General features: G+C 36.8%; 1 protein-coding gene across 6 annotated transcripts in view; it reads left to right on the forward strand.

Moving 5' to 3' along the window:
• KHDRBS2 (KH RNA binding domain containing, signal transduction associated 2) overlaps window positions 1-27706 on the forward strand; it is a 585121-nt gene that overhangs the window by 358640 nt on the left and 198775 nt on the right. For all 6 annotated transcript variants that reach the window (XR_004383467.1, XR_004383466.1, XM_032864462.1 and 3 more), the window contains exon 5: window positions 25738-25865. Coding sequence is in view for 4 of the 6 variants with exons in the window: in XM_032864462.1 (XP_032720353.1) it covers window positions 25738-25865 (128 nt within the window). In the remaining 2 variants the exon portion in view is untranslated. The remainder of the gene's footprint in view (window positions 1-25737; window positions 25866-27706) is intronic.

Below are 27706 nucleotides of genomic sequence, written 5' to 3' on the forward strand. Positions count from 1 at the left end.
CCAAGCTCATTCCTTGCTCCATCTAAGCCCACCCACTCCCACACCACCCTCGAGCAATGATTAGTACTTCTTACACAGTTCTTTAAAAAACCAAAATACATGGTGCCTTTGGACAGGCAGTTCCATGATGCTCTTTGCCTCTTTTCGGTCACATAGAATCCAGCCCTCATGTCACTTTCTTCCTCAGCTATAATTCCTGCATACCCTTGGACCTCACCCTATAAACCCATTGTACTTTTATGTAACACCCAAGCACTTTTCACAATTATTTTTACATAAATAGCTACATTTTAATAATTATTAATAATTCCTAAGTAATTATAGACATATCATTTAATCTAAGTATCAGTTTTCTCGTTTTTAAAATGTCAATAATATTATTACCTACTTTATAGGTGGAGATGTAATACATGCAAAACAAAAGTCTAGTACACAGTAAGGGCTCAGTGAATGTTCCAAGTAACATAATGTGCTTACCTCTATTACAAATTTTATTACTCCAGGGGCACCTGTGTGGCTCAGTGGGTTAAGCCTTTGCGTTTGGTTCAGGTCATGATCTCGGGGTCCCGGGATCTAGCCCCGCATTGGGCTCTCTGCTCAGCGGGGAGCCTGCTTTCCCCCTCTCTCTCTGTCTGCCTCTCTGCCTACTTGTGATCTCTCTGTCAAATAAATAAAATCTTAAAAAAAATTTATTACTCCACAAAACTATGACTTTCTTGGAGAAAAGAATATTTATCTTTGTAACTGCAAGAGCTCTCTTCATCCTGTCATGTAGTATGTACTCAGTACATTCTTACAAATTATTGAATTATTATTCCTTAATGTTTCTATGTCATTCATTTTAAACCTGGTGTTGTTTTCTTTTTTTTTTTTTTTAGAAGGTTTGGATTATACAAATATCAATAGTAAATTGAATGATATAATTACTAAGCACTGATTTCAAACACTTTGGACCCCACTGCACATGACGTAAACCTATAAAATAGCATCCATTCAACTATTCTGCCTTTTGTTAGAAATCTTAGTGATTACTCTTCTAGCAAGCTAATTTTGCAAGTACTAATACAACCAATTCAATTAAAAGCCTACATGTTGTTAGAGTCACCACATTACAAAAAAAGATGCTCATTTAAGTGAAAGAATTAAATAGCCTAACATTACTAACAGCAGTTTTAAACCCAATCCTGCAATATTGCCTTTGGTTTAATTAATCAATTCTATTAATGGTTGACCACTTTACTCCCATTACCCATACGGAGTTAAGGAGTGTGGTCTAATTTCAGCGACAGAAAAACAATGAGTGGTTATTAAATACATAGAAAGGGTTCTTCTCCCCCTTTATTTCTGAGCTTGATCTGTCCGTCTGGATACTAGTGTTGCTAGGCTACAATAAACAGTTTATTGCCTCATAACCGCTCTCCTACTTCTGCCATGGTCTCCATCCTCCACACGGCCTACTCTCTGTGATCTTTTTAAAGCTTATGTCATATCGCATTTCTCCTCCATTTAAAACTTTCAGTGATTCCTACTGCACTGGGGGTAAGGCCAAAAGCTGCTCCAGCCATACTCCATGATGTTGCATAAACATCACAGGCCTATTCCCACTGCCAGGCCTCTGTCTCCGTGTTTCTGCTCCCATAAAGCTCTTCACCCAGATCTCTTCGTTTGCCACCTTGAATCTTAGCTCACATGTGGCCCCATGAGGCCTTTCCTGAGTTGAGCCTATTTAAAAATTGAAATCACTACGACCTTCTTCAGAATTATCTATTTCCCTTCCCTGTTACATTTTTAAATATAGCACACATATCACACCCTTAATATTTAATATTGTACATGTCATCACACATTACTTACTTTACTTTTTTATTTGTCTATCGCTATTCCACCACAAAAATTTCAGCTCACTTCAGGCAAGGAATTTTGTCAATTTAGTTCACTTCAGAACTCCTGTGCTGATAATGTTACAGGGAGTCAGTAAATACTGGTGAATGATCAATCAATAAATAAAGAAAATGCAAGGATAATTTTGTTTTAATTTAATTTAATTTTTTCAGTGTTCCAAGATTCACTGTTTATGCACCACACCCAGTGCTCCATGCAATAGGTGCCCTCCTTAATACTCACCACCAGGCTCACCCAACCTCTCACCTTCCTCCTCTCCAAAATCCTGTTTGTTTCTCAGAGTCCACAGTCTCTCATGGTTTGTCTCCCGCTCTGATATCCCCCAACACTCTTCTCCTCTCCTTCTCCCAATGTCCTCCATCTTATTCCTTATGCTCCACAAGTAAGTGAAACCATATGATGATTGACTCTCTGCTTAACTTATTTCACTCAGCATAATCTCTTCCAGTCCCATCCATGCTGCCCTCTTCTTTTCACTACATCTGTATCTTTGGGTTAAATACCCAGGAGTGCAATTGCTACTATTGGGTCATAGGGTAGCTCTATTTTTAATTTCTCAAGGAATCTCCACACTGTTTTCCAAATTGGCTGCACCAACTTGCATTTCTACCAATGGTGGAAGAGGGTTCCCCTTTCTCCACATCCTCTCCAACACTTGTTTACTGTGTTGTTAATTTTGGTCATTCTAACTGGTGTAAGGTGGTATCTCAGTGTGGTTTTGATTTGAATCTCCCTGATGGCTAATGATGATGAACATTTTTTTATGTGTCTGTCAGCCATTTGTATGTCTTCTTTGGAGAAGTGTCTGTTCATGTCTTCTGCCCATTTTCTGACGTGACTGTCTGTTTTTGAGTGTTGAGTTCTTTATAGATCTTGGATATCAGTGTTTTGTCTGTAGTGTCATTTGTGAATATCTTCTCTGATTCTGTGGGTTGCCTCTTTGTTTTGTTGACTGTTTCCTTTGAAAATGCAAGGATAATTAAGCTGAATTATCATGTCCCAAGTTTTAAATTATCATCTATTTCTATTAATGTATAATAATTAACATATCATTTCTACTTAGAATTGAATTAATGAATAATCAATAATAAGTTGAATGAAATCTGTGGATAGATGTAATATTAAGTGGCATATTTGGGGGCCCCTGGGTGGCTCAGTGGGTTAAAGCCTCTGCCTTCAGCTCAGGTCCTGATCCCAGTGTCCTGGGATTGAGCCCCACGTTGGGTCTCTGCTCCAGCGGGGAGCCTGCTTCCTCCTCTCTCTCTTCCTGCCTCTCTGACTACTTGTGATCTCTGTCTGTCAAATAAATAAATAAAATATTTTTTTAAATAAATAGCATATTTACATAACCTTAGTTTTCATTTATTTTTTAAAAAGATTTATTTGTTTATTTATTTATTTATTTGAGAGAGAGAGAAAGCAGAGTGGGAGGAATGGAGGGGCCGAGGGAGAGGGAGAGAGAATCCCAGGCAGACTCCTCCCTGAGCGAGGAGCCCAAGGAAGGCTAGATCCCAGGACCCTGACATCATGACCTGAGCCGAAATCAAGAGTTGGTTGCTTAACCGACTAAGACATCCAGGTGCCCCAGTTTTTGTTAATATTTTAATGCAATCCAAGAGTCCCAGTTTTTATAAGTTAAAGACTTAAGAATGTTTATCTGACTAGACATATTTATCTATATAAGAAGAAAAACAAGTACAGTAAAAGATATTAACAAAATCTTAAGATCAGTGTTAAACTTCAAAAATTCTAATGCTTGAGGGCGCCTGGGTGGCTCAGTGGATTAAGCCTCTGCCTTCAGCTCAGGTCAAGATCTCAGGGTCCTGGTATCGAGCCCCACATCGAGCTTCCCCCTCTCTCTCTGCCTGCCTCTGCCTACTTGTGATCTCTGTCAAGTGAATAAATAAAATCTTTTTAAAAAAAGACTCATTTAAATTAAAAAAATAAAATTATAATGCTTATCACAGTTTAAGGGTGAACAATGAAAAGGGTTATCTAAAATTTTTATTAGATTTATTATGTGATAAAAACTTGAACCTATTTAAAGTAGACAATTTGATATTTTAGCATATGTCTACATCTGTGAAACAGTCACTAACTCAAAACAGAATACCTTCAACACCCACAAAAATTTTCTTATGGCCTTTTGTAAAAATCCCTTCCTCCCATAGCTCACTTACCAGGGATCACATTATAGATTAGATTGAATTAAATAAATAAACCAATTTGAGGAGAATTGCCTACTTATCAATATTGAGTCTTCCAACCCATATCTTAGCATATCTCTCTATTTATTTAGGTTTTCTTTAATTTCTCTCAACAAAGTTTTGTAAATTTCAGTGTATAGGTCTTTCACATCTTTTGAAAGATTATTTCTTTCACATATTTTGTTCTGTTGTAAAGGATATATTTTTATATTTTCAATTTCTAATTGCTCATTTCATACACAAAATGCAATTTTTATATGTATTTTATATCTTACAGCATTGCTAACTTTACTCATTAATGGCTTCTTTAACTTTTTAGTAAATTACATTACATTCCTTACATAGACAAATATGTCATCTTCAAACAAAAGCTCTTTAACTTTTTTCATTCCAATTTGAATACCTTTTCTTCTCTTTGCCCTATTCTATTAGCCAGAGCCTACAGTATAACATTGTGTAGAAGTGGTGTAAACAGACTTGCCTTTTCCCTGATCTTAAGGAGAGTAATTAAGTTTTAATCATTAATATGAAATTAGTTGAGGTTTTTCATAGATAATTTTTATTATGTTAAGCAAGTTTTCTTCTATTCCTGTTTTGCTGAATTTTTTGTTTTGTTTTGTTTTATTTTATTCTATTTTATTTTATTGGTCAGAAAAGTGTCCCATACTCTTCATAGTTCTGAAAGAGTTTGTGGGGAGTGAGTATTTCTTTTTAATTGGTAAATTTCATCAGTGAAGACATCTGAGCTTGAATTTTTCTTCTTGAGAAGGTTTTTAATCTGTAAATTCAATGTCTTTAATAGATAAAATGATATTTGAGCTATTAAATATATAGTCTCCATGGAACTTTGGAAGCTTTTGTCTTTGAAAGAATTTGTCCACTTCATACAAGTTGTTGGCTTTGTTGGCATAGAATTGGCTCTAATATATTTTATTAAACTTTCAATATCTGTAGAATCTACAGTGATCTTACTTCTTTTGGTTCTAGTATTAGTAACTCATGTCTTCTCTTTTTCTCTTCATTTTATTTTTCTAATTCTTAGTTATTTCTGTTCATTTTGGATAGTTTCTGTTGCTGTGTCTTCAAGTTTGTCCATCTTTTCTTCTGTGGTGTCTAATCTGTCCTATTTAGTACATTTTTCATTTCACAAATTGTAATTTTCATCTCTAGAAATTCAATTTTCAGTCTTTTATTTCCTTCATGTCTACTTAACTATTTCATTAAAGGGAATATAGTTCATAGCAACTATCTTAATACTTTTGTAACATTTACATAAATTCTGCATCAGTTTCAAGTCATTTTTTTTTTCCTGATTATTGATCATATTTTACTGCTCCTTTGCTTGACTGGTAATTCTTAATTGATTGTTAGACATTATGAATCTCATCATAATAAATGCTGGATATTTTCAATTACTGTAAATATTCTTGAACTTTATTCTGGAATGCTCTTAAGTTACTTGTAAACTGATCCTGCTGTGTCCTGCTTTTGAAGGTTTATTAGGGAAGACCAAAACACTATTTAATCTAGGGCTAATTATTCCCCACTACTGACACAAAACCCTTTTGAGCTCCCTATCCAATATCCTGTAAACTGAGTTTTTTTAGTGTGGTTTGTCAGCCTCCACTCCTGGTTCCATATGAGCAATACAGACTGTTCCCAGTTGTCTTTTCTTGTGGTTGTTTTCTTGGCCCCAGATAGTTTCCATTCACACAGGCGCTGTAAAGAACTCTGTTGAATACCCAAAAGGGATTCTCCTCAGATTTTCAGAATTGTCTATTTTTGTAGCTCTTCATTACTCTTTCCTGGGAACTCCAAACTCCTTGGTCTCCCTGAACTCTTAATAGTGTCTCTATAACTCAGGGAGTTTCTGGACTTTGCTTGGATTATTTACTCCTCTCTGTGCCTTGGCATGAAGACTTTCTCAAGACAATATACTCTAGAGCTTACCCCCATTTCTTTCTCATCACTCGGGGATCACTATTCTAAATTACCTGAAGTCCAGTGTTTGGAAACTGTTGGGTTTTTTATATCTATCTACCTATCTATCTATCTATTTCTACTTTTGTGTTGTTTTGTTTTGTTTTCAGATGGGGAGGTAATTCTGTTTCCAGTTACCCCATCTTGGTCTGAATCAGAAGTTTCTACAAATAGATTCTTAAAAATTATAAACAATAGAATAATGAATAGGCTGTTCAGAAAACAGGTGTTCATATAAATATTCACTGTGAGATACAATTTTTTACCCATATAGGTGGCAAAAAAAAAAATATGGTGACTTAAGTATTATTAGTAAAGTTGCAGAAAATAAGCATCTAATATCCTGTTGATAGATAGTTGTGTGAATAATACAAGCCATTTTGAAAAGCCTGGCTGTGTGCATTAAAATTTTCTTAAAAATAACACATCATTTGACACAATAATTCCTTTTCAGAGAATTTAAACATGGATGAAAAGAAACCATGTAATAAAATGATAATCATAGCATTGTAGTGACAAAACAGTGGAAAAACTTAAACATCCATAAATAGGAGAATGATCAAATGTATTAATAAATCACATGTATGCTATGAAAACTTATGGAAAACTAATTAGCTACTCTACAAACATTGAGTTCTGTTTCATTGGCCCTGAGAAATGGCTATGTTCAGTTAAAAGAGAAACTTGCCAAGCAATATGAATAATAATAATATAATAATAATATTTTTAAATAGAAAAAAAATTAAAGAACCATAGAAATAAAAGTGAAAGGATAAACCCTATCCTATTTATTTTGACCTTCAGGAGGATGTGTTGAAGAGGTGTCATGGAAAGGTTATTAACTCTGTAAAGAAATTATTAATATTTTTATCATATTACTTGCTACATTAAATATTCCTTTAAAAAATAAAAATAACAATTTAAAAATCCCAAGAATGTTACCAACCACTGTCCAATATAATTGCTGAAATAAACAGATACAATTGAAAGAAAATCAATAAAGAAGGCCACTTTAATGTGTATGTAATGGAATGCAAGAATTTAACAGAAATATTCTATTTGTCTAAGATCACAAGAGAAGTTACCTCGTTAAATGAATGATATAAGGCCACTCACTGAGAGGTACCATTTAACATTTATTATAAAAACAAGGCACTGGAAATGAAAGGGATATTTGGTAGTACTTTAACATATCCCATAGCTTTGGCCTGTGTTGCTCATTGCCCAAGGATATTGCCATGCAATTTAAGATGAGACTAGTGATTGGAACTAATAATCTGGTATTTTATGTCTTTCTTGTTTATTCATCTTTCCTAAATGAATCAAATTTAACATTTTTGTCTTGAAAATTTATTTCTTTTAAACTTTTCTTTGTCATTTTAGCTTTTTTTTTTTTTAATATATCTGGCTTGGAAATAGGTAATGCCACTGACATCCCTCTCCACCCCCACACCTCCCCCCCCCCAAAAAAAAAAAAAAAAGTTTGGGTTTATGTTGACATTTTACTAATTTTTCCTTTTATGGAATAATTTGCATGAGTATCCTCTTTCGTTTTAAGTGTTTTATTTTACTTCCAGCTTCATTTATATAAAAACTTTTTTTAAAAGATTTGGTTATTTTAAAGAGAGAGAGAGTGTCAGCATAAGTGGAAATGGCAGGGAAAGGGAGAGAGAAGCTTGGGCAGACTCTGCACTGAGCACAGAGCCCCGATACAGGGCTGGATCACATGACCTTGAGATCATGACTTGAATGGAAACCAAGTCAGATGCTTAACCGACTGCACCACGCAGGGGCCCCATGCAAAACCTTTTAAAAGTCACTTTTTGTTGTTATTTTATTGGTCTTCCTTAGACTCAATTTCATGCTGATGATATCATGTTCACCAAGTCTAAATAAACTAACTCTGGCTGTGGACTCTTTAAGGATTGGAGCTTTTCCAGATACTCAGTTAAGAATAAGCTGCAGACTTGGTTGTTGGCTAAATGTACTTAAAAAGAAGTAGCCTGAAACTGACTCACCGCTATGAATCTTCCTGAATTTGTCAAATCAGGGTTTGCCTACACGTTCTCACCCAAGGCCTTAACCTTCCAAAGATAAATATAGCCAAAACCAGATTTATTGGATTTCATAATTTACTGTAGTCCTAAGATTCTCTACCACTTTAGAAAAATAAAGGATAAAATGTATTCACATACAATCAACATCTGAGGATTTCTTTTTACCTAAAATTCTTCTAAGAAATAAAATGATATAACAGACTTGCCTTATCATTTCAAATACGTGGTACATCAGAATAGGGGATCCTGTAACCTGCATGGGAAAAATAATAGCTAACATTTATCACGTGCTCAGTGTGTGCTAGACACCATCTTAAGCAATTTACATATGTTTATTTATTTAACCCTCCCAACAGCCATACTATTTTGTTTATTACTGTTATTAATCTCATTTTATAGATTAGAACATTTAGGCCCCGAAAGGCTTAGCATTTACATTAAGCCACACAGATAATAAATGTCAATGCCTGAATCTGACCCAGGCTGTAGGACCACCCAGTCACATTCATAATTGCTACATGATGTTGTCTCTCCAGAGTCCAATAAAGACCATTTTATTTTTGCTCATAGTTTTAAAACTTAAGTCTTCTAAATAGTGGCATGGCACCTAAAAATATCATGAAATCAAACAACTAAATGCTACCACTGTACAGTAATGCTACAATCATGTTTTTGTCTCCTTTAAACTCTTTGGGTCTTGTATCATTTTTTTTTAAGTAGAAATTGATTTTTGTTCTGACTCAAAATACATAAAAATAGATTTTTTTTCACAGCACTGTTAGAATTGTGAAAGGGGAGAGAAAGGTACTGAAGTGATATTTCACCCATACAACCCTCTGAAACACACAGTGATGGGATCCACATGGAAAATACCAGTCTTATAGCCCCCGGAGAGAGGGAAGGTCTTTTCTTATTTCTTAGGCAGGCCATAGTTTTCAAAATTTGGATCTTTGGATCGTTTTAGATCTTAAGCCACAGTGAACAGGACCAGAAATCATTCATAACAAGGAAATTAGACCAAAAAACCAACCTTTTGGAAGAGAAGACTAAATGAAAGATCACATCGTAGTCATATTTCTACAAATAGACGTTATTCAAAAACTAGCCAGTACATCAGAGCTAGGGAAAAAAGTGTGTGTCGGGGGGGGGGTCTTATGAATTGGCTGGTTTACATGAATAATTCTGACATAACAGTTTCATCTAATCACACTGTGAATTTAGATCTCATCAAGCAGTCAATTTCCAATGTACCGACAAATGACTATGCTGTCATTTACTGCCCATATTGTTATAATTCAAGCTACTCAACCCCATTTCTCCATGCCCTGAGTCACACTTCTGCTGCTTTTGCTAACCCTGTCCTGACTTCTCTAGATATCTTTTGTATTTCTAAACATTTTTGCACAATCACATATTTTATGTAAACCTAGGGCTGCTATTTGTTCTGCTTTTCTATTTACTGGTCCTTGCCCTCGGTTTTCATTGTCTTTGTAAGTGAATACAGTCATGTACACATAAATGCATACTGTCCAGATACACAAGCATGTAAATGAACATGTGTAAGAATAACATGTGGTTACCTAGACACTCCCAATGTCGGTTGAGTTGTCTTCACATCTGCAGAAATGGAGTCAGGTTTTAAGTCCATTTGGAGACAAGAAAATAGATAGTTGAGAGAAGAAAGGTGACTTAGCCAAACTAGAGCTCAGAATTCCTATTTCCGGGCCCAGAAAGTATCCTATCCAATTTATACATTTATTTATATCACCTGCTAGCTAGTAGCAATTTATTAGTCAAACAGCTGCGGTACACATTTTACAGAAGTGTCAAACACACACGTCCTCCACCACCACCAGTAACACCACCACCAGCAGCAGCAATAATACCGGCTTGGCAACAAGGGCAATGTGACGTCCTTGGATTTCCTTTTCTGTTTTCAGAAATAACACAGGGGGCTTCCTGGGATGCCTCAATCAATTGAGCGTCTGACTTCCGCTCAGGTCATAATCCCACGGTGGCGGGATTGAACCCCACATCAAGCTCTTTGCTCAGTGGGGAGTCTGCTTCTCCCCACTCTGCTCCTCTCGCTGCTCATCCTCTCTCTCTCTCTCTCTCTCTCTCAAATAACTAAATAAAATCTTAAAAAAAAAAAAAAAACCACAATGATTCGGAAGGACGGCCCCCATACACCCCATGATAATGTGGAGATCAAAGGACTTGGAGCTCTGATTCAGAAATCTATGGTCTTTTGACTGCAACATGCTTAATTTCTAGAACAGGTCCAGGCTTGATGGGTTCTCAGAACTGGAAGAAACTAAAAAAAGAATAATTTAACTGGGATAAAGATGAGGGATGTAAGGCATTTAAAATGTTTTTACCATGAAATCCTGGTTGTGATTTGCCTCACATTCATCATTTAACCTCTGAGTCTGCAAATGGGGGTAATAATCCTCCAACCCTCCATCATTCACCGAGGTGCCATAAAGATGAATTTGGTCTGCTCCTGATGCACTTATGGCTCCTGACAGATTGGCAGTGCATAACAGAGGAGCTTTCAGTAGCCTCTTACCTCTTGCGATGAGCAAATAATTGGGTAGCACCATGATTTTTGAAGCTTGCATAAATTGTTTCACCTTGATGAATATTGTCTTTATATCCTAGCATCATGCTATCAAGATAATACCCTGATTGATTTTTTAATAAACTTGATTCTGAGAGCAGTTTTAGGTTCACAACAAAATTGAGCAGAAAGTACAAAGAGTTCTCTTTTATCCCCTGGCATCATATATGCGTAGCTTCCCCCACTGTCCACCTCCATTACTGGAGTAGCATATTTGTCACAATTGATGTACGAACATCGACATATTATTGTCCCCTAAAGTCTATAGTTTACATTAGGGTTCACACTTGGTGGTGTACATTCTATGGCTTCTGATACGTGTATAACAGCTTGTATTGCTATACACGGAATGTTTGCCCTCCCCACCCCAAATTCATATATTGAAAACCTAACCCCAAGATGATGGTGTGGGAGGTGGGACCTTTGGGAGGTGATTAGATTATGGTGGTGGAACCCGCGTGAATGGGATTAGTGTCTTTGTAGAAGAGACTCCAAGGAAAAAAGATGGTCTGTAAACTAGAAAATGTAGGCCCTCACCAGACACTTAATCTGCCGGTACCCCGTTCTTTTTTTAGATCCCAGTCTCTTGAACCATGAGAAATAAATTTCTGTTCTTTATAAACTGCCCAGTCCTATGGGTATTTATTATAGCAGCCTGAGCAGACTTAGAGCCATCTCCACCATTGCACTATTCTACAAAATAGTCTGACTGCCTTAAAAATCCTCTGTGTTAGTGTTCCCTGGGTGGCTCAGTTGCTTAAGCAATTGTTTTTGGCTCAGGTCATGATCCTGGAGTCCTGAGATCAAGTCCCACATTTGGAGTCCGGGGATCGATCCCACATCAGGCTCCTAGCTCCATGGGGAGTCTGCTTCTCCCTCTGACCTCTCCTCTCATGCTCTCTCACTCTGTCTCTCTCTCTTTCTCTCAAATAAATAAATAAAATCTTAAATCTTAAAAAAAAAATCCTCTATGCTCCACCCAGTCACCCCATCCTCCCCTTTCTACCCCTGGGAACTACTGATCCTTTTATTATCTCCATAGTTTTGCCTTTTCCAGAATGTCATATAGTTGGAATCAGATAGTAGGTAGTCTAAAGCTGCTACAAGCATATGTGTGCAGGCTTTGGGGCTGACCTAAGTTTTCAAATCCTTTTGTAAATACCAAGGAACCGGATGGCTGGATGGTATGGTAAATGTGTATTTGCTTTCATAAGAAACTTCCAAACTGTCTTCCAAAGCAGCCGTACCATTACGCATTCCCCCCAGCAATAAATAAAGGTTCTTATTGCTCCACATCCTTGTCAGAATTTAGTGTTATCAGTGTTTTGATTTTTTGTCGTTTTAATGGGTACATAGCCAAAAATTGTTTAAACTAAGAATTACCTAATGGTATATGATGCTGACCCTGCTTTCATATGCTTGTTTCCAATCTGTATTGTCTATTCATATTTTTTGTTCATTTTTTAATCAAGTTGCTTATTTTCTTATGATTGAGTTTTGAGGACCCATTGTGTATTTTGGATAACAGTCCTTTATCAGATGTGCCTTTGCAAATATTTTTTCCCAACCTGACTTGTTTTCTCATTGTCTCAAAATCCTGATTGATTTTTTAAATTTACCCTGCATTATTTTTCAAATTATTTATTAGCTTTCAAATCAGTATTTGCATTTGATTCTGAGTATAAAACTTCTTTGTAGGGGCACCTGGGTGGCTCAGTCAGTTAAGTGTTCTACTCTTGATTTCAGCTCAGGTCATGATCTTGGGATCTTTGAAGAGAAGGCATCTGCTTGCCCTTTTCCCTCTTCTCCTCCACCACTCTCTCTTTCTCCCTCTCAAATAAATAAATAAAATCTTTAAAAAAACAAAACGAAACTTTCTCTGTAAAGCTTAGTTAAGCAGGAGTTGGCAATTCTTCCAGTATTTATTTGTATATGTAAATGTAATTACATTCTAAATAGGATAAAACAGAAGATGAGATAGCTAGGAAGTTTGCTGGAGTCCCAGAACTTCAGTTGTGTTGCAAATAATTTAGAGAAATAGCAAAAGCAATTTGGTGAGGGTTGAATTCCCTGCTGTCACACGCACACCTTCACTTATACAAACATCAATAATTTAGAACAATAAGGGTCTTTAAAATAATAAAGTATTACAAGTGTCGTTTAAGCTTTTTAGAAGAAGAGTCTATGAGAATCCCTCATATCAAAGTCTAAGCCTCAATATGGCTGACTTGCAAGGATCAAGCTAATTAAGTTGAGAATTAAGTGTATTTTGGAAACCCATGAAAATCAGACCTCTTGGAAGAATGTTTTTGTTCATTATAAAATCAAGATTTGGTTATGTATTTCTAATCTATAAATTGTCTGGAGGGTGATAAAGGAAAGAGAACCGTAGATCTGCTCTGTACTTACTGATGTTTTGGAAGCAACATCCGTGATAGTGCAGAAGACAGCCAATTAATGGCTTTTGTGGTTTGCTAAATGCCTGAGTAAAGTTGAGGTGTTTAATAACCACAAAAGCCCTTTACTGCCACTAGAGTCCTAAGACTCCAGTAGCAATTCATATTCGAGACCAGCATTAAAGCTGGTACAACAAACCAGAGTGTAAATCTCTTTTTAAAGCATTTTCTTTCTCCTCCAGAGGATTTGTTGGTACTATTTTTTAATTTCTTTTTGTTTCAATGACTTTGCAGTAAAGAAATACATGAAATGAGAAGGTTTGCAAAGCAAAGTATCATTTGAGTATGTGTTTTGTGAAGAAATAATTACATAAAGAGACAAAAATACAGCCACATTTCCATGTGCACACAGCACCCGAATCATCTGTATTTCGATCCTGCAGTAGGAAAGTAAAAATTCAGTAGTCTGTCCTCTTTTTGATATCCATGGCAGACTTCTTCATGAGGAAGTCTTGTGGAGATAGCTCGGGCATTATTTAACTGAATAATTTTGACCACTTTTTCATTTTCTACAGAAATAGAGCCAGAAATGACTTGTTCAAAGGCTCAAATCTAGTTTAAGAGCAAAACTTGAATTCTGCCCTCATTCCAGCCTTCATTGTCTCAGGTCCAGATGGCTCTAAAAGTCCCCTCCAGTAATTGAATTTCTGTAGAAGAAGTGAATGACATTCCTCTGACTTCAATCCCTCATCCACATTCCTGAGTGATCCTTCCAAAATCTGTCCATGGGCATGCCATTCTGTGAGTACTCATTATCCTGACAACACAAATCTCCACTCTTCCAACCTGCATTCTCCACACACCCTTCTACTGTCTACCTCAGACATGGTGCTTTAGGGAAATTGCTTTATTGACTATTCCACCCCATCGTTTTTCTGTCATGACTTCATACGTTCAAATCTTCCTGGATCATTCTTTTTCACCTCTACCAAATTTCCACCTTTCTTTCTGATCCCTAAATGACTTCATGTAAGGGCATTTATGTTCCCTCTTATGAGGAACAGACTATGTCTTTTGCATTTATTTATTTATTTAGTAAGCAGGGTTCTTTTTTTTTTTTTTTAAAGATTTTATTTATTTGTCAGAGAGAGAGAGAGAGAGCAAGCACAGGCAGACAGAATGGCAGGCAGAGGCAGAGGGAGAAGCAGGCTCCCTGCCGAGCAAGGAGCCGGATGCGGGACTCAATCCCAGGACGCTGGGATCATGACCGGAGCCTAAGGCAGCTGCTTAACCAACTGAGCCACCCAGGCGTCCCAGTAAGCAGGGTTCTTAAAGACAAGCTATCCATATGGGATAGAATCACATCACACTTTAAAAAATCCCAATTTAAGAAGGCTTCTTGGGGCGGTCCGGCATCAGGCTGTCTGCTCAGCAGGGAGCCTGCTTCCTCCTATCTCTCTCTGCCTCCCTCTATGCCTACTTGTGATCTCTGCCTGTCAAATAAATAAATAAAATCTTTAAATAATAATAAGTAAACAAATAAATAAAAATAAAAAGTCTCCTTGTTTACAAATAATGTTTGCTTTCCTTTTTTAAGAATAGAGAGAGATGAGGGAAACACATCCACTATCTTTCCCATGCTATCTCTCTCTCTTTAATAAATCTTTTAAAAAAGACAAACTACTGGTTATTTCACTTCCATTTAAATACTACCTAGGCCATCTATTATACTTAGAATAAAGCCAAGAAGAGCCAGCATGGTCTGCCGTCCGCCTACTTACCAGACCTCTCTCATGCTCACTAAATTCTTGACATACGTGTGCTAGAATTCTGTCTGTTCCTTAAGGAGCCTCAGCTTCTTCCTGGCCCATGGCCTTTGCTTTCCAGCCGCCTGAGAGACTAGTGATCCAGATCCTTCTCTGTAAGGCTTCTTTACACTCAGGTCTCAGTTCATAGGTTATCTCTTCAGGAAGGCTGTGCCTGACATCCCATCTAAACCAACCTTTCCAAGCAGCCCCTCGGTCATGTTGCCCTCTTTCTCTTTATCACAGCATATTATCATCTGAAATGAGCTCACATTTTCCTGGTTCGTTTTTTTGTGGTCTGTTTCCCCATTTTAGAAGGTAAGTTCAAGGAGGGCCATTTTGTTCACTATATTCGCAGCACTTAGAACAAATATATAAACAAACAAGCGTATTTTCTCTATTAATATATGTAGTGTTACTATAGTTAATAATAATACACTTTTTCACCGAAGAATGAAATAGTCCCAGATGCTCTCTTCCTGGCTCCTGGCCTTATAGGCTTGTACAAGTTCAGTAGAAATCCTGCTTTCTGTCCCTACCTGTGAGTGGTATGAGCCTGTGCTGATGGTAACCTCAGGCAAAGGACAGAAGCATTGTAGATAGTATGAGGATGTTGTTTGATGCTGCAATTCACAGGAAATAAAGCAAAACTGAAGTTCCTTTGGCCGGTCTCCACCTCTTGAGAGCCTATAATTTCTCCCACTGGGATGAAAACAAACCAAAGTATAACCTTCATCACAGAACATAGAAGTAATGTTGTTGAATCCCAGAGCATGTTCTTTATAGAACAATTAAATGGTTGCCTTCTTTCAATCAAAGTTTGCAGAATAAATCTTAAAAGAGAGTGAGAAAGGGATGAAGGATCCCTGCCGCCTGGGATCACAACCTGAGCCCAAGGCATACACCTAACCGACGGAACCACCCATGCTCCCCATGAATGCTAATTCTTAATACTACTACACCCTTGGTTTTGATCAAAGGGCTTGACAGACACGAGTAATTTGGTAGGGAAACCGAATGGTCTTGAAGTACCTGATATTGGACGTGATTCCAAGAAAGCAGGCATTACCTTTACTCTTTGAGATGCAGGGTTAGAGATGGAAGAGATCCAAGTGATCCTCCTGAATGGAGCCCTGGAAACGGCCCATCAGTCCCATGTTTGTTGAGAGGATCTGATGGCTTCCTGCAGCGAATCCTTTCTACAGAAAGATTGGTTCTGACAACCTGCAGTGTATGTTCATTGTGTGGCGAAGGAGAGGGGGCTGCCTGACTTAGCAGATTCCAGTGCTCCTGAGGAGCACCATGTAGATGGCAGGTGGGATTAGGGAATCTTGGGAGAAATCTGGGAACAGAGAGGTGTGCTGTCCCCCTTCAGAGGAGAAGCCAGCATGCTGGCTGCTCTGCACGGACCCATGGCAGCAGAGAACCCAAGTCATCATCGCTCAACAATCTGCCCAACATGGAGAGGATGCAACTCAAGACCCATTCAGAGGCAGAACAAACCCACCCACAGATTAGTGAATACAACTTAGAGTCCAATAAAGAGCCTTAGTCAGTTGAGGAAGAGAAATCCAGCCAAACAATTCAACAGAGGTTTCCTATTGATGCAGAAACAGTGGAAGCAAGGAAAGGAAGGAAGGACGTGCACCTCGCTCCTCTAACTCTAAACCCGTGTTCTTTTACACCTTGCAATTCTAATTTATTTCATGAAGATACTTGAGAACTTTCACATCGTATTTTGATGCATCTTCTAATACTCCTTCATTGTATTGCACTCATATATCACAAGTCAGTTCTTCAGCTACTGACCAGGGAGCTAAAGTCTTTCATCAGGTGTTTGTTGGCTTCCTCTCCCCAGTACTCGGTAGTGGAGCTCTTAGCATCCTTCACACTCACTGGATACTCTCCTGCTCGCCTGTGCTCACTTCCGTGCTGCATTCACCTTTCCCACTTGGCAAATGATTCTGTTCACTTCCAATATGGTATTTGGAAAAGCAGCACTTTAATTATTTGTAAGGACTACTCTATTGTAATACGATTACATATTCGGGAAGGATACCATGGCAAGGATTTTTTAAAGGATTAAATTTGGAAGGAACTGGTAGCTGCAAGCCAAATAAAAGGATAACTTTAAACAAAAAAAAGGGGGGGGGACATGTACAGCATATTTTATACTTTTTTCCAAGAGCTTCAGAAAAGTTGCCGTGGCTGAGTAGGATGTTGTTTTCCTGGTTAAAAAACACAGAAGGAATCATTACAGTATTTTCATTTGGGAAAAAACAAAAAAATACTTCTAGGAGAGATTTTTCTCATGAGCCACCTATATACTCTTCTTAGTTAATATTTTTCTATCTAAAACAGAAATGTAAGGGCACCTGGGTGGCTCAGTCAGTTAAGCATTTGACTCTCAATTTCGGCTCAGGTCAGGATCTCAGGGTCATGGGGTGGAGCCCCCTGTCGGACTCTGTGCTCGGTGCAGAGTCTGCTGGACATTCCCTCCCTCTCTGTCTGGCGCTCTGCCTACTTGTGATCTCTCTGTCAAATAAATAAATAAAATCTTAAAAATAAATAAGTAAATAAAACAGAAATGTAGAATTCGACATTCTACATAAAAAGGTGGCAGCTACTAAAAACATCTTTATAATGTCAGGAGTAAATTATTATTTAAATCAACAAAAAGAAAAATGAACTGAGCATACACTGATTCAGAGCATATCAAGGAGGCTTCTCTCGTTGCCTAGAAAGAACGTTTCATGAACAGGTGCAGAGATCTAGTCATCTGGAGGGATTTGAGTCCTGTGGTTCAGGGGCGTTTTTCCACTGTGTCTCCAACACCGACATCGATGTCTGGAACTTGCATGCTGCTCAGAAATACACTGAATAAATAAAATGATGATTTTTTTTTAAGATTTTATTTATTTGACAGACAGATCACAAGTAGGCAGAGAGGCAGGCAGAGAGGGGGAGGGAAGCAGGCTCCCTGCTGAGCAGAGAGCCCGATGTGGGGCTCGATTCCAGGACCCTGAGAATATGACCTGAGCCGAAGACAGAGGCTTTAACCCACTGAGCCACCCAGGTGCCCCAAAAATGATTTATTTAGCAAAACTCCATTAAGCACTTAAAAAAATCTAGTTGGTTAGGTGCATTACTATCTTAATATGTAAATTTTCTATGTCTGGGGGAAGGCCCAGAATTACAAGGTTATTAATAAAAAATCACCCACATGTGCCATAGTCTATCAACTATGCACAGAATAATGTTTTTCATGCACAGAATTTGCACTCTTCTCTAAATGTATCATGATGGTTTCTCTGCTAAAAAGAGTTTGGATCCATTGGATCAATGGTTCCAAACAAAACATTAGTTCTGTGTTAGCCTAGAGTTTGTTTGTTTTTTGTCTTCATAAATTAAGGTAGATAAAATATGCCAAAGTATTGAATCAATGCCTATTTCAACTTAAAATTCAGAAAGAGCTCCTGTCTCATGTGTGCAATAAAGTTGCCAAGGAATTTTGCTGAAGAAAATAGGGTTATTTTGGCTCTATTTAAACAAATGGAACTTGGTATTTTTAGAACAACAATCCAAATCTTTCATTTGCTGTTATTTAAATATTTATCTCCTACCTTAAATCTAACTTGAGGTAGTGGCTGATTTTATAAGCTAGGATGGGTGAAGTTATAACACCAAATACACGAGTCAAATACACTGAAATACATGAATCCTTCGGTGTTCAATCAAAAGGTCTTGGCTCCTAGAGCTCATATATCAGTCACCGGTGTTTGCAAAGGTTTAATAAAATAAGATAGAAAATAAGTCAACCATCCTGCAAAATATCTGCCTGAAATCTGTATAGATATTGTCTTATTTGATGATTTTTATGTAGTGCACAATATGAGTTGGTAATGGGAAAAAATGAGAAAGCTTTCTTGAGTGACAGAATTGTCTTCACTAGCAGTTCAAGATACAAAGTGCATGTTTTTACTTTGTGATATTCGACGTCCTTTGGCGAACAAGCTTTATAAAGCCTTTATCTAGACCTTATGCAGAGTCATGCACCGAACAGATTCTTAATAAATCTGAATCGACTGTTCTTTGACCCCATTTTGTTAATGAGGTTTCCTGGTACCACGCCTGGGCTGATTAAAACTCACCCCGTGTTGGCTAAGCCCTGTTATCTAATAGCCTAAGATGTTTTGCTAAATAATATCCAGCACAGCACTAGTTGTTTTCCGAAAGAGCTTCCTACACAGTCTAATTCAGCTACAGGTTTGATATTGGCACAGGACCCATTACCTCCCAGACTTTCTTGTTTATTACTCTGGTGAAAGTGCCCTAACCTAGTTGTTTGTAGGGGCTGAGGAAATCCCAGGTCTCTTTGTCATGGCCCAGCCATGTTACAGTCTGCATTTCATTCTCCCCTGGTGTCATCTGACAGTCTTGGCCTTGGTAGAGCTGAATATACGTTCACATGTTACCAGTGGTTATACTCACAGTTTTAAATGTGCAGCATCAGTGCCCATCAGGGTCTCAGAGGAGGGAATTTGGCAGGAAAATGATCCCTCACTGTGCCCCCAGGTAGCCTATCTACACCTGTCATCACCTGGCATTTATAGGCAAGTGAAATAATCTTCCCAATTTGTATGTGGGCATAATGCCATCATAACAGATGGACATGAGTGTATGTAACTGGGAAATTATGCATATACATTAAATATGCAGAGTATGAGCACGAGTCCTTTCTAGGAACATCCAAACATCTGTCTGCTCTGAGCTTTTGTGTATACTGTTTACACCATATGCCGTCACAGTGGGAGGGCCTTGTCGGAGAGGCAAAAAGGAGCATGCATGAATTTCAGGGAAATTATTTCATAGGGCTAATTTGCCTCATCCTGAGTAAAAGGAACATGTAACAAGAATTGTAAATATCTTTGTTATTATTTCGAGGGGGCGATTTTTACATTTTGGTAGCAAACAAGCAACATTTTTGGACATTATAGGAAAAATAAAATTAAAATTTGAATCAATCCTAAAAATGTTTTTGTATATGTGTGTGTTATTTAAGCCTTGATAGATTCATTTAAAAGTTCAATGTTTCAATCCCTTCTATCTGAAACCAAAGCTGCAGATCAAACCCATCAGCATTTGTAAAGTGCCTTATAACTCATCTTCAAGGCAAAGGGTATTTTTAATGTGTGTATGATTTATTTTTAATGTGTGTATGATTTATTTATTGCTGGTATACCCAAAGTAGTAAAGCATTCTCTATTATTTGAAGTGTAAAATCCCAGTAATTTCAAATCTTATCTAAAATAATATTAAGGTTCATCTGTAAGTATAACTCATTTTCTTCTAGACATTTATTTTCTTCTTTCTTTAAAATATGGGTAAGTTTTATTTAAAAAATTTTGTAATATTCCTGTTTCACATACCAGTTAAATACATAAGATTTTATTTTTTATATTTATTATTTTATTATTATTTTATTTATTATAAATAATATGTTTATATCATATTTATTTGTTAAAATATTTATTTTATTATTTATTTATCTCAAATGACTGGAAATTATTTTTTCCATTTTTGTTCATCCTGAATTGTCATAACTTAACCTTTCTTGGTCCCTTATGAACTTTTTCACATGCTTAGGGAATTATTTTTCTATCTCTATCTCTTTCTCTCTCAAAGGTCTTTTAATATCAAATAGGAAATAAAAAATACTAAAATAATATAAAATGCAAATTATCATAATTACTACTTATAAACTTATATTTTTACTTTTCAGTGAATGTGTGTGCTAGCTAATTGAGTGCTAAAATTAAAAATGCCATAAAACTACAACCACCCATTCATAGTATAATTATTTTATGACTGCAGAACCTTAGAACTCAGTACCACTCGAACTATGTGGTGATATGTTTTTTTAATAAGATAACATTTATAAGGTAAATTTGGAATGTTTTTTTACTTGTATCTTTAAGGTTCTATATAACTGAAAAAAATGATTTTATATAACTGAAGCATCAGCAACACATGCCATAATTAAATGTTCAATTGGATATCTTCAGGTAGACTATCTTCAGGTAGACTCATGTTCTAGTTATGAAAGATTAATTCAAAATTAGATCTGTGCTTAATAAAGACTGGAAAAAGCACTATAATACAAAATTACAGATTTAGGGTTTAGAAAATTATATTTATGTTATAAAAATAATCCACAGAATATATTCAGCCTAGAAAATATTTAGTATCAACTATCCTTACCTGTGGGCATTAAAAATGTTCTCTTCCATATTTATTTGCAACATGTAGATGCTTCATTACTATAAATGCAGTGGTGTATATATTTTGAGTATCTAATTAGAAAAACCTGAGTTTATTAAATGACCTTGTCTTTTAATGTTTAATAATCCACATACTGTAGTTAATAAGTTAACTGATATCTTCAGTGATACAAATTTACATTAATAGTATGATTAGAAAATTTTTATCACTGTATTATTTTACTAATCTCTTATGCAATCTTTGTGCTAATATTCTATTATCACAAATATGTGCGGATGACATTCAGATTTACTCTCCCAACCCAGATCTGAATTTCTAAGATAACCCTTAATGTCACTTTGACATTTTAAACCTAAGGTAATTGAAATCAACTACAAGGGGTGCCTGGGTGGCTCAGCTGGTTAAGTGTCTACCTTCAGCTCAGGTCATGATCCCGGGGTCCTGGGATGGAGTCCCGCATCTGGCTCAAGTCTGAATTACCTCTCCCCCAGCCACTTCCCCACACTGAGCATGCTCTCTCTCTGAAATAAATAAAATCTTTTTTAAAAAGGCCAAATACAAATTCTCTACCTCTAAGCCTTTTTTTCCACCTAATTTCTTCCTTTATCTGGTTAATGTTCTACTTCTAGTCATCTCTACAGTTAAAAATGTCTTTTGCCCCTACCTTTCCCAATCATATCATTCACTTACCAGTAGAAGACTCCTAAATTTTTTTGTGGTTGCCCATATTCTCTCTCTCTTAACCCACCACACTCCTGCACACACAGATTTTCATTGTTGCTGCAATTTATCTGAGCCAACCACATTGTTCTGGTCTCCTGCCCAAGATATGGCTTGTGTCTGTCCACTCCATGACTCTTTCATATTGTCCTATTAAATGAACTGCCAAAAAAATTGCCATTCATTGCCAATCATTGGCAATATGCCATTCATTTTCTTAAAAAATATCAGTTACTACCCTTTTTGGTCATCAATAATCGGTTTCATGTTTAATCCGTATCTAACCATTTTTAAGTAAGAGAACAGCAAGTACTACAATTTAATCAGATTATAAATTCTGTTGAACACAATAAGCTCCACCAGTATTAATGTTAATACATTTATCAAAGCTCTCATCTTTGTAATGTTAAGAACTTGGTTTTGTCAACACTTTGTATATTCATTGATGCCAAATTGGGATGATACACATAAGGATTTTGATAGGGAAAATGTTCTTGTAAGAAAAATAAATAAATAAATAAATAAATAAATAAATAAATAAATAACGGAGCAAAGGAAGACTGGGAAGCCCTCACATCACAATATCTGACCTAAAGGAAAGAGAAGTGGAAAGGCCTAGTCTGTTCTGGTGCAATGACATTAAAAGCAAGTTCAGGGGAGCCTGGGTGACTCAGTCAGTTGAGTGTCCAACTCTTGGTTTCCACTCAGGTCATGATCTTGGGGTTGTGAGGTTGAGCCCTGCGTCAGGCTCCATGCTTGGTGGGGAGTCAGCTGGAGATTCTCTCCCCTCCTCCAGTTTCTTTCCTCCCCCATCTAAAATAAATAAATTAATTAATTAATTAAAAAAAAAACACAGCAAGTTCAGTAAGGCAGTCAGAGAATCCTTGAGGCACATGACGAGGCATCCCATGACTCCCCGGAATGGCCCTCTTTTAACATTTTGACCACATCTGGTCATTGACTAGGAGTTGCTTTTAGGGAGCACGGCCTTGAGAGCAAGAAGATTTCAGAACAGAGCAACGGGGATTCCCAGTCAATTAAATCTGTAGGTAGAGGCCTGATCTTTTGACCACCACAACCCTGGAAGATGGTCATTTCTTTAAACAGAATATGTAGCTAGGCTCATAGAAAACTTGATTGTATATCAACAATAGCTGTTTTGCTTACACTAAGAATTAACCCATAGTGTCAGATATTCATGTTAGTAAGATGAAGATTTTCTCCCTGTCAGCAGGTTTCTGTCTAGACACTGAATTCCAATCTGCAGATGGATCAGTGAGCACCGACACTGAATAAAGTATTTTAAGTAGACATTTCAAACTTTAATGACACTAGGGTCTGACATTAGCTATATTTAACTCCACACAAGGGCTATACCTACACCAAGAAACATGTAGATCACACCTGGGCCTACACACCTTCCTTTGGACAGGAAAGGAGAAAGCCTGCTGAAGTAAGCCTCTCTTACTGGTCTCTTGTGTTCCATGATGGTCAGCCCCCTCTAGATTTGTTAGTTTTTGCATAAAACAAACCACCAGAAGGCTGGCTTAATGCACCCCTTTATTATTCCCATTCTGGGAGTAAGAAGGTGAATTTTTTTTCAGTCTTCATCCACTTGACTCATGTTGGATGGTCTAGGATGGCCTCACTCTCATGTTTGGGAAATCAGATGGGATGGTAAGAGGGAAGGGGTGACTGGAGCCTCTCTCCACATGGTCTCTCATTATCCAGAAAGCCAGCATGGGCTTCTTCTTTACCTGGAGGCAGAGGTCTCAGTGACAAAAAAAGGGCAAGTTCCAGAGTATGGAAGCACCTTTCAAGTCTTTGCTTTTGTCACCTTTCTTCTTGTCCAATTTGGCTAAGACAAATCACATGGATAATTCCAGAGTCAGTGTAATGGGATCTCTCTAAGGTATGGATGCAGGGAGGCCTGATCAAATTGGGAATTATTCTTTCATATTGTCTGATTAATATGTTTGTCCTCCCTGTCCCTTATTTCCTCCCCAGCCTCCTCCTCCCCCTCTTCTTTATGAGTATATGATACATAAGACTACATCCACATTATTACATTTTCTGATTCTAGCATAAAAGTAGAATTTACATATATTGAATTCATCTCCAATTTCTTAGTTTTTCAATTTCAGGGTTGCCAACAATGAAAATCTATCTCGTTTTACAGTTAATAAGGACCCTGAGAGTTCATGGATTTTCTTCAGATAAGAAAACAAAATGATTCCCCTTACCAATTAGGAATATTACATCAGGAAATTACAGAATTAGTATTTCATTTTAATGGTGGCTGGTCAGTTCACTAAGAAGTAGCAATTCGTCCCATTCCCTGATCCTAAGGAAATAATAGACATGTTTATTCTTCAGTTTGGTGGTTGCTTGAAAGTGAAAATTAAGAAGTAGAAGTGGAATATATATATTACAGTGGAAACTGTAATTTTCTACTGTATAGCTCTCTGTCAGCCAAGTCAGCCATCCTGAAGAGGATGAACATGAAAGCAACATGTTAAAAATAAGAAGATAAATACTTTGGAGTGACTAGTACTTCTGCTTGTAATCCAGGCAATTTTTGGAGCATGACGTAAAGCTGTGCATTAGAAATCCTTGTAGGCTGAATGCATCCCTGCCTTTTTCTGAACAGAGGTGGGTGGGTAAGGATACAAAGTATTTAGTTAATACTACTGTAACACATACATGCAGAGCTAAACGGACAACATTGGTAAGAGGATATACTTGTGTTTGGGGGCACACAACTGGGCTTCAAACATCATTTCTTTCAGCCTTCCCTTTACAGATATTTCTAGTGTCCACTTCTAGGCCCTTTTCCAGCACTAGCAAATCCACTACCATGATTTCACTTAAACATATATTTACTGAAAAAGAATTTAATCAGTGGCCATTTGGTAAAAAAAAAAAAAAACAATTATTCAATTTTGTACTATTCAAGCAGGGGTGTGTATGGGGGTGTGGGGGTGTGTGTTAATAAAAGGAGAGACAGGTAAGACTGATACTTGTTTTTTAAAGAGTATTCGTTTAGTGACTCCAATCATTTCTTAGGGCCCATTAAAATGATGGACATATTTCCACACTGATGAAAGATAAAGAAAGTCCCTTTGACTTTGACTGAATCTCTGGTTATTGCTGTGAAATTTGCCTTTCGCTGTGGCAATCTTTCCATCATCCCAATGCTAGAACGCCAAAAATCCCTTATGTTTAAGTATTGTCCGTCAAGTTGTTTGGTTGGATCACGCAGCTTCTCAGTTGTATGAAACTTTGCTCTGTGGTTTGTCCTTCTTTATGATTTTAACACAGGGTCTGCTTCAGGCCTTGAGACCACCCCTTTTTGGTTTATGCATCAGGAGGTGTTTGAGAATTATGCAGCCATCGCAGTTTACACATACCATCCCGGGAGAGCTGTTTTTCAGTATTCCTTATGCTAATTACCACTTTGGTATATTCCACGATTTTGTTCTGTATTGCTGTCTTTCCTTTTCTGGCTAACACATCAAGTGATATCCCAACACATTTCATCTGATTTCCTGCTGAGTACTTCCTTGATAAAAGAAGCAACTTCAATTTCTCTATATTAAAATAGGAATTTAAAGTATATACACTTTCTACATCACTTTAGATTTTCATATATAAGACTCCAGAAAATGGATGAAAAATGTCCTTTTGTATTGTTTTTGTTCAGCTCTAAGAACCCCCATGCCCCATTTTAACTCATCAGGTCCTGTTTTTTTGTTTTTGTTTCTCTAGGACTACAATGATGAGATTCGTCAGGAACAGCTACGTGAATTATCTTACTTAAATGGCTCAGAGGACTCTGGTCGTGGCAGAGGCATTAGAGGCAGAGGGATCAGAATAGCTCCCACAACCCCTTCAAGGTACATTAGCTCTTACTTGAAATAAATTAACAGCAAACATGGATGGCAAGCCTTGGCCGACCTGCCCTGTGCCATGGTCACAGGTAGGAATAAACAACAACAGTGGCCACCACGATAGAAACCATGACAGTGGATGCTTATATAATGCATAAGCTCTTTCATAAATTAACTCACCAAGCCTTCCATACCAGGCTTAAGTATCATTCACAGGTGACAGATTGAGGTACAGAAAGGTGTCGAGAATTTGCCCGAAGTTTCATAAGCGGTCTGACTCTAGAATTCACAGGTAGAGCTCTTAACAACTATCTTAAGAAAATAAGAGGCATAAACCTGAGACTTTCTTTGTGGTTCTGTCCTCAGGATTAGAGCATGCAGATGATACAATTCTTTGCCTTTTTTGAACCAGGATGATCTTGCATAAAGAGAAAGTTAAAAATGTGTCTGTGCCTTAAGTGGCCCTTGAATTGATAGTCTTTCTGGATAGGTAGAGAGACAGGGATGAGGAGCTAGGTAGATAGATGTTTAGATAGATAGGGAGAAAATATATGCACCACTAGTCCAGAAAGCCAGAAAGGCATACTTCTTATATGGCTGATGGTAAGAGTATTCAAAGTTCAGGTACATTTGACTTTGGAATGCCTTTGGTCAGCAGAGAGGATTTTATTTGATATTATTCACTTCACACAGACACACAAAATTGGGATCTTTCTGCATCAGAATTTGTTTTGTATGACTCTGAATTAGTCCAGCTTTCAACAGAAAGCACTGATTTGTGAAGAGGTAAAGCAAAAAATACTCATAGCCTTCACACACAGACTGTGTAATTCAATCATTCTCTCTACCCTGTTAGAGTTGGCCTTCAAATCTCTAAAGGATATAGATCTAGAATATTATTTCATACACTGCATAGAAATCATCATTAGAGATTTTAGGATACTTCGCTGATTCAATTTACTTAATAAATTATGCCCCAAATATTGTCAACCACCAGTGTCAAAAATCAGTTTTAACATTTAAATCATAAACACCTCCATTTTGCAGTTAATCAGAAAAAAAATAAAAAATGATAAATATCCAAGTAAACTACCAAGGCAATGGCTATTTAAAAATAAAATGTGTCAATTCTGAAAATTACATTTGACTAAAGGAAAACTTTTAAAATCTTCCAGAGATTATTACATTTTTATCCCTAAAGATGAAAATAAGTGCTCTCTAATGCTAATTAGCTAATTATTGCTAAAAATTAATGTGGCATAACTTTTCTTATGGACATACTTTTATGGAATCAGTCTTTTATAAAGTCTTGTACATTTCTAAGCTCATCATGATGGGTTGTGAAATGATATCATTACAGGTAATCTTAAATTGATTAAATCATGTGCCTTAAATAATGAAACTGTCACTTTTGTAATTCCCCAAATGCCAAATTTTATATGGTGTAACCTAGTATATATTGAGTTTTATATAGTGTAACCTAATATACATTTAGAAAGTCTACAGAGGGGGAACAAGTTTTTTCTATTCTTTATTCCTTGAAATTAGGACCATTTTAAAAAAATGCATTAACTTACTTTTGAGATTATAAATTTGTATTAATATATTTTATTTTGTTATTGATGCTCCTTAATGTATCATTATATTTCAGAATTTCAGCAGACCATATAAGATTCAATTTCAGTACAGTTTCATTCTAAAATATTAATATTTATGGTTTAATAAAAAATAGTGCATTGTGGTCTAGTTTTTTAAGTGTGCTAGAAAAAAATTGTTTGAAAGTTTTGCTTTTTAAGAACACATATATCATACAAATCTGATACTACCTAATGTTGAAATTTAAACCT

This window comes from Lontra canadensis, unplaced genomic scaffold, assembly GCF_010015895.1.
Source record: "Lontra canadensis isolate GAN:19392208 unplaced genomic scaffold, GSC_riverotter_1.0 scaffold27, whole genome shotgun sequence".
Taxonomy (NCBI): domain Eukaryota; kingdom Metazoa; phylum Chordata; class Mammalia; order Carnivora; family Mustelidae; genus Lontra; species Lontra canadensis.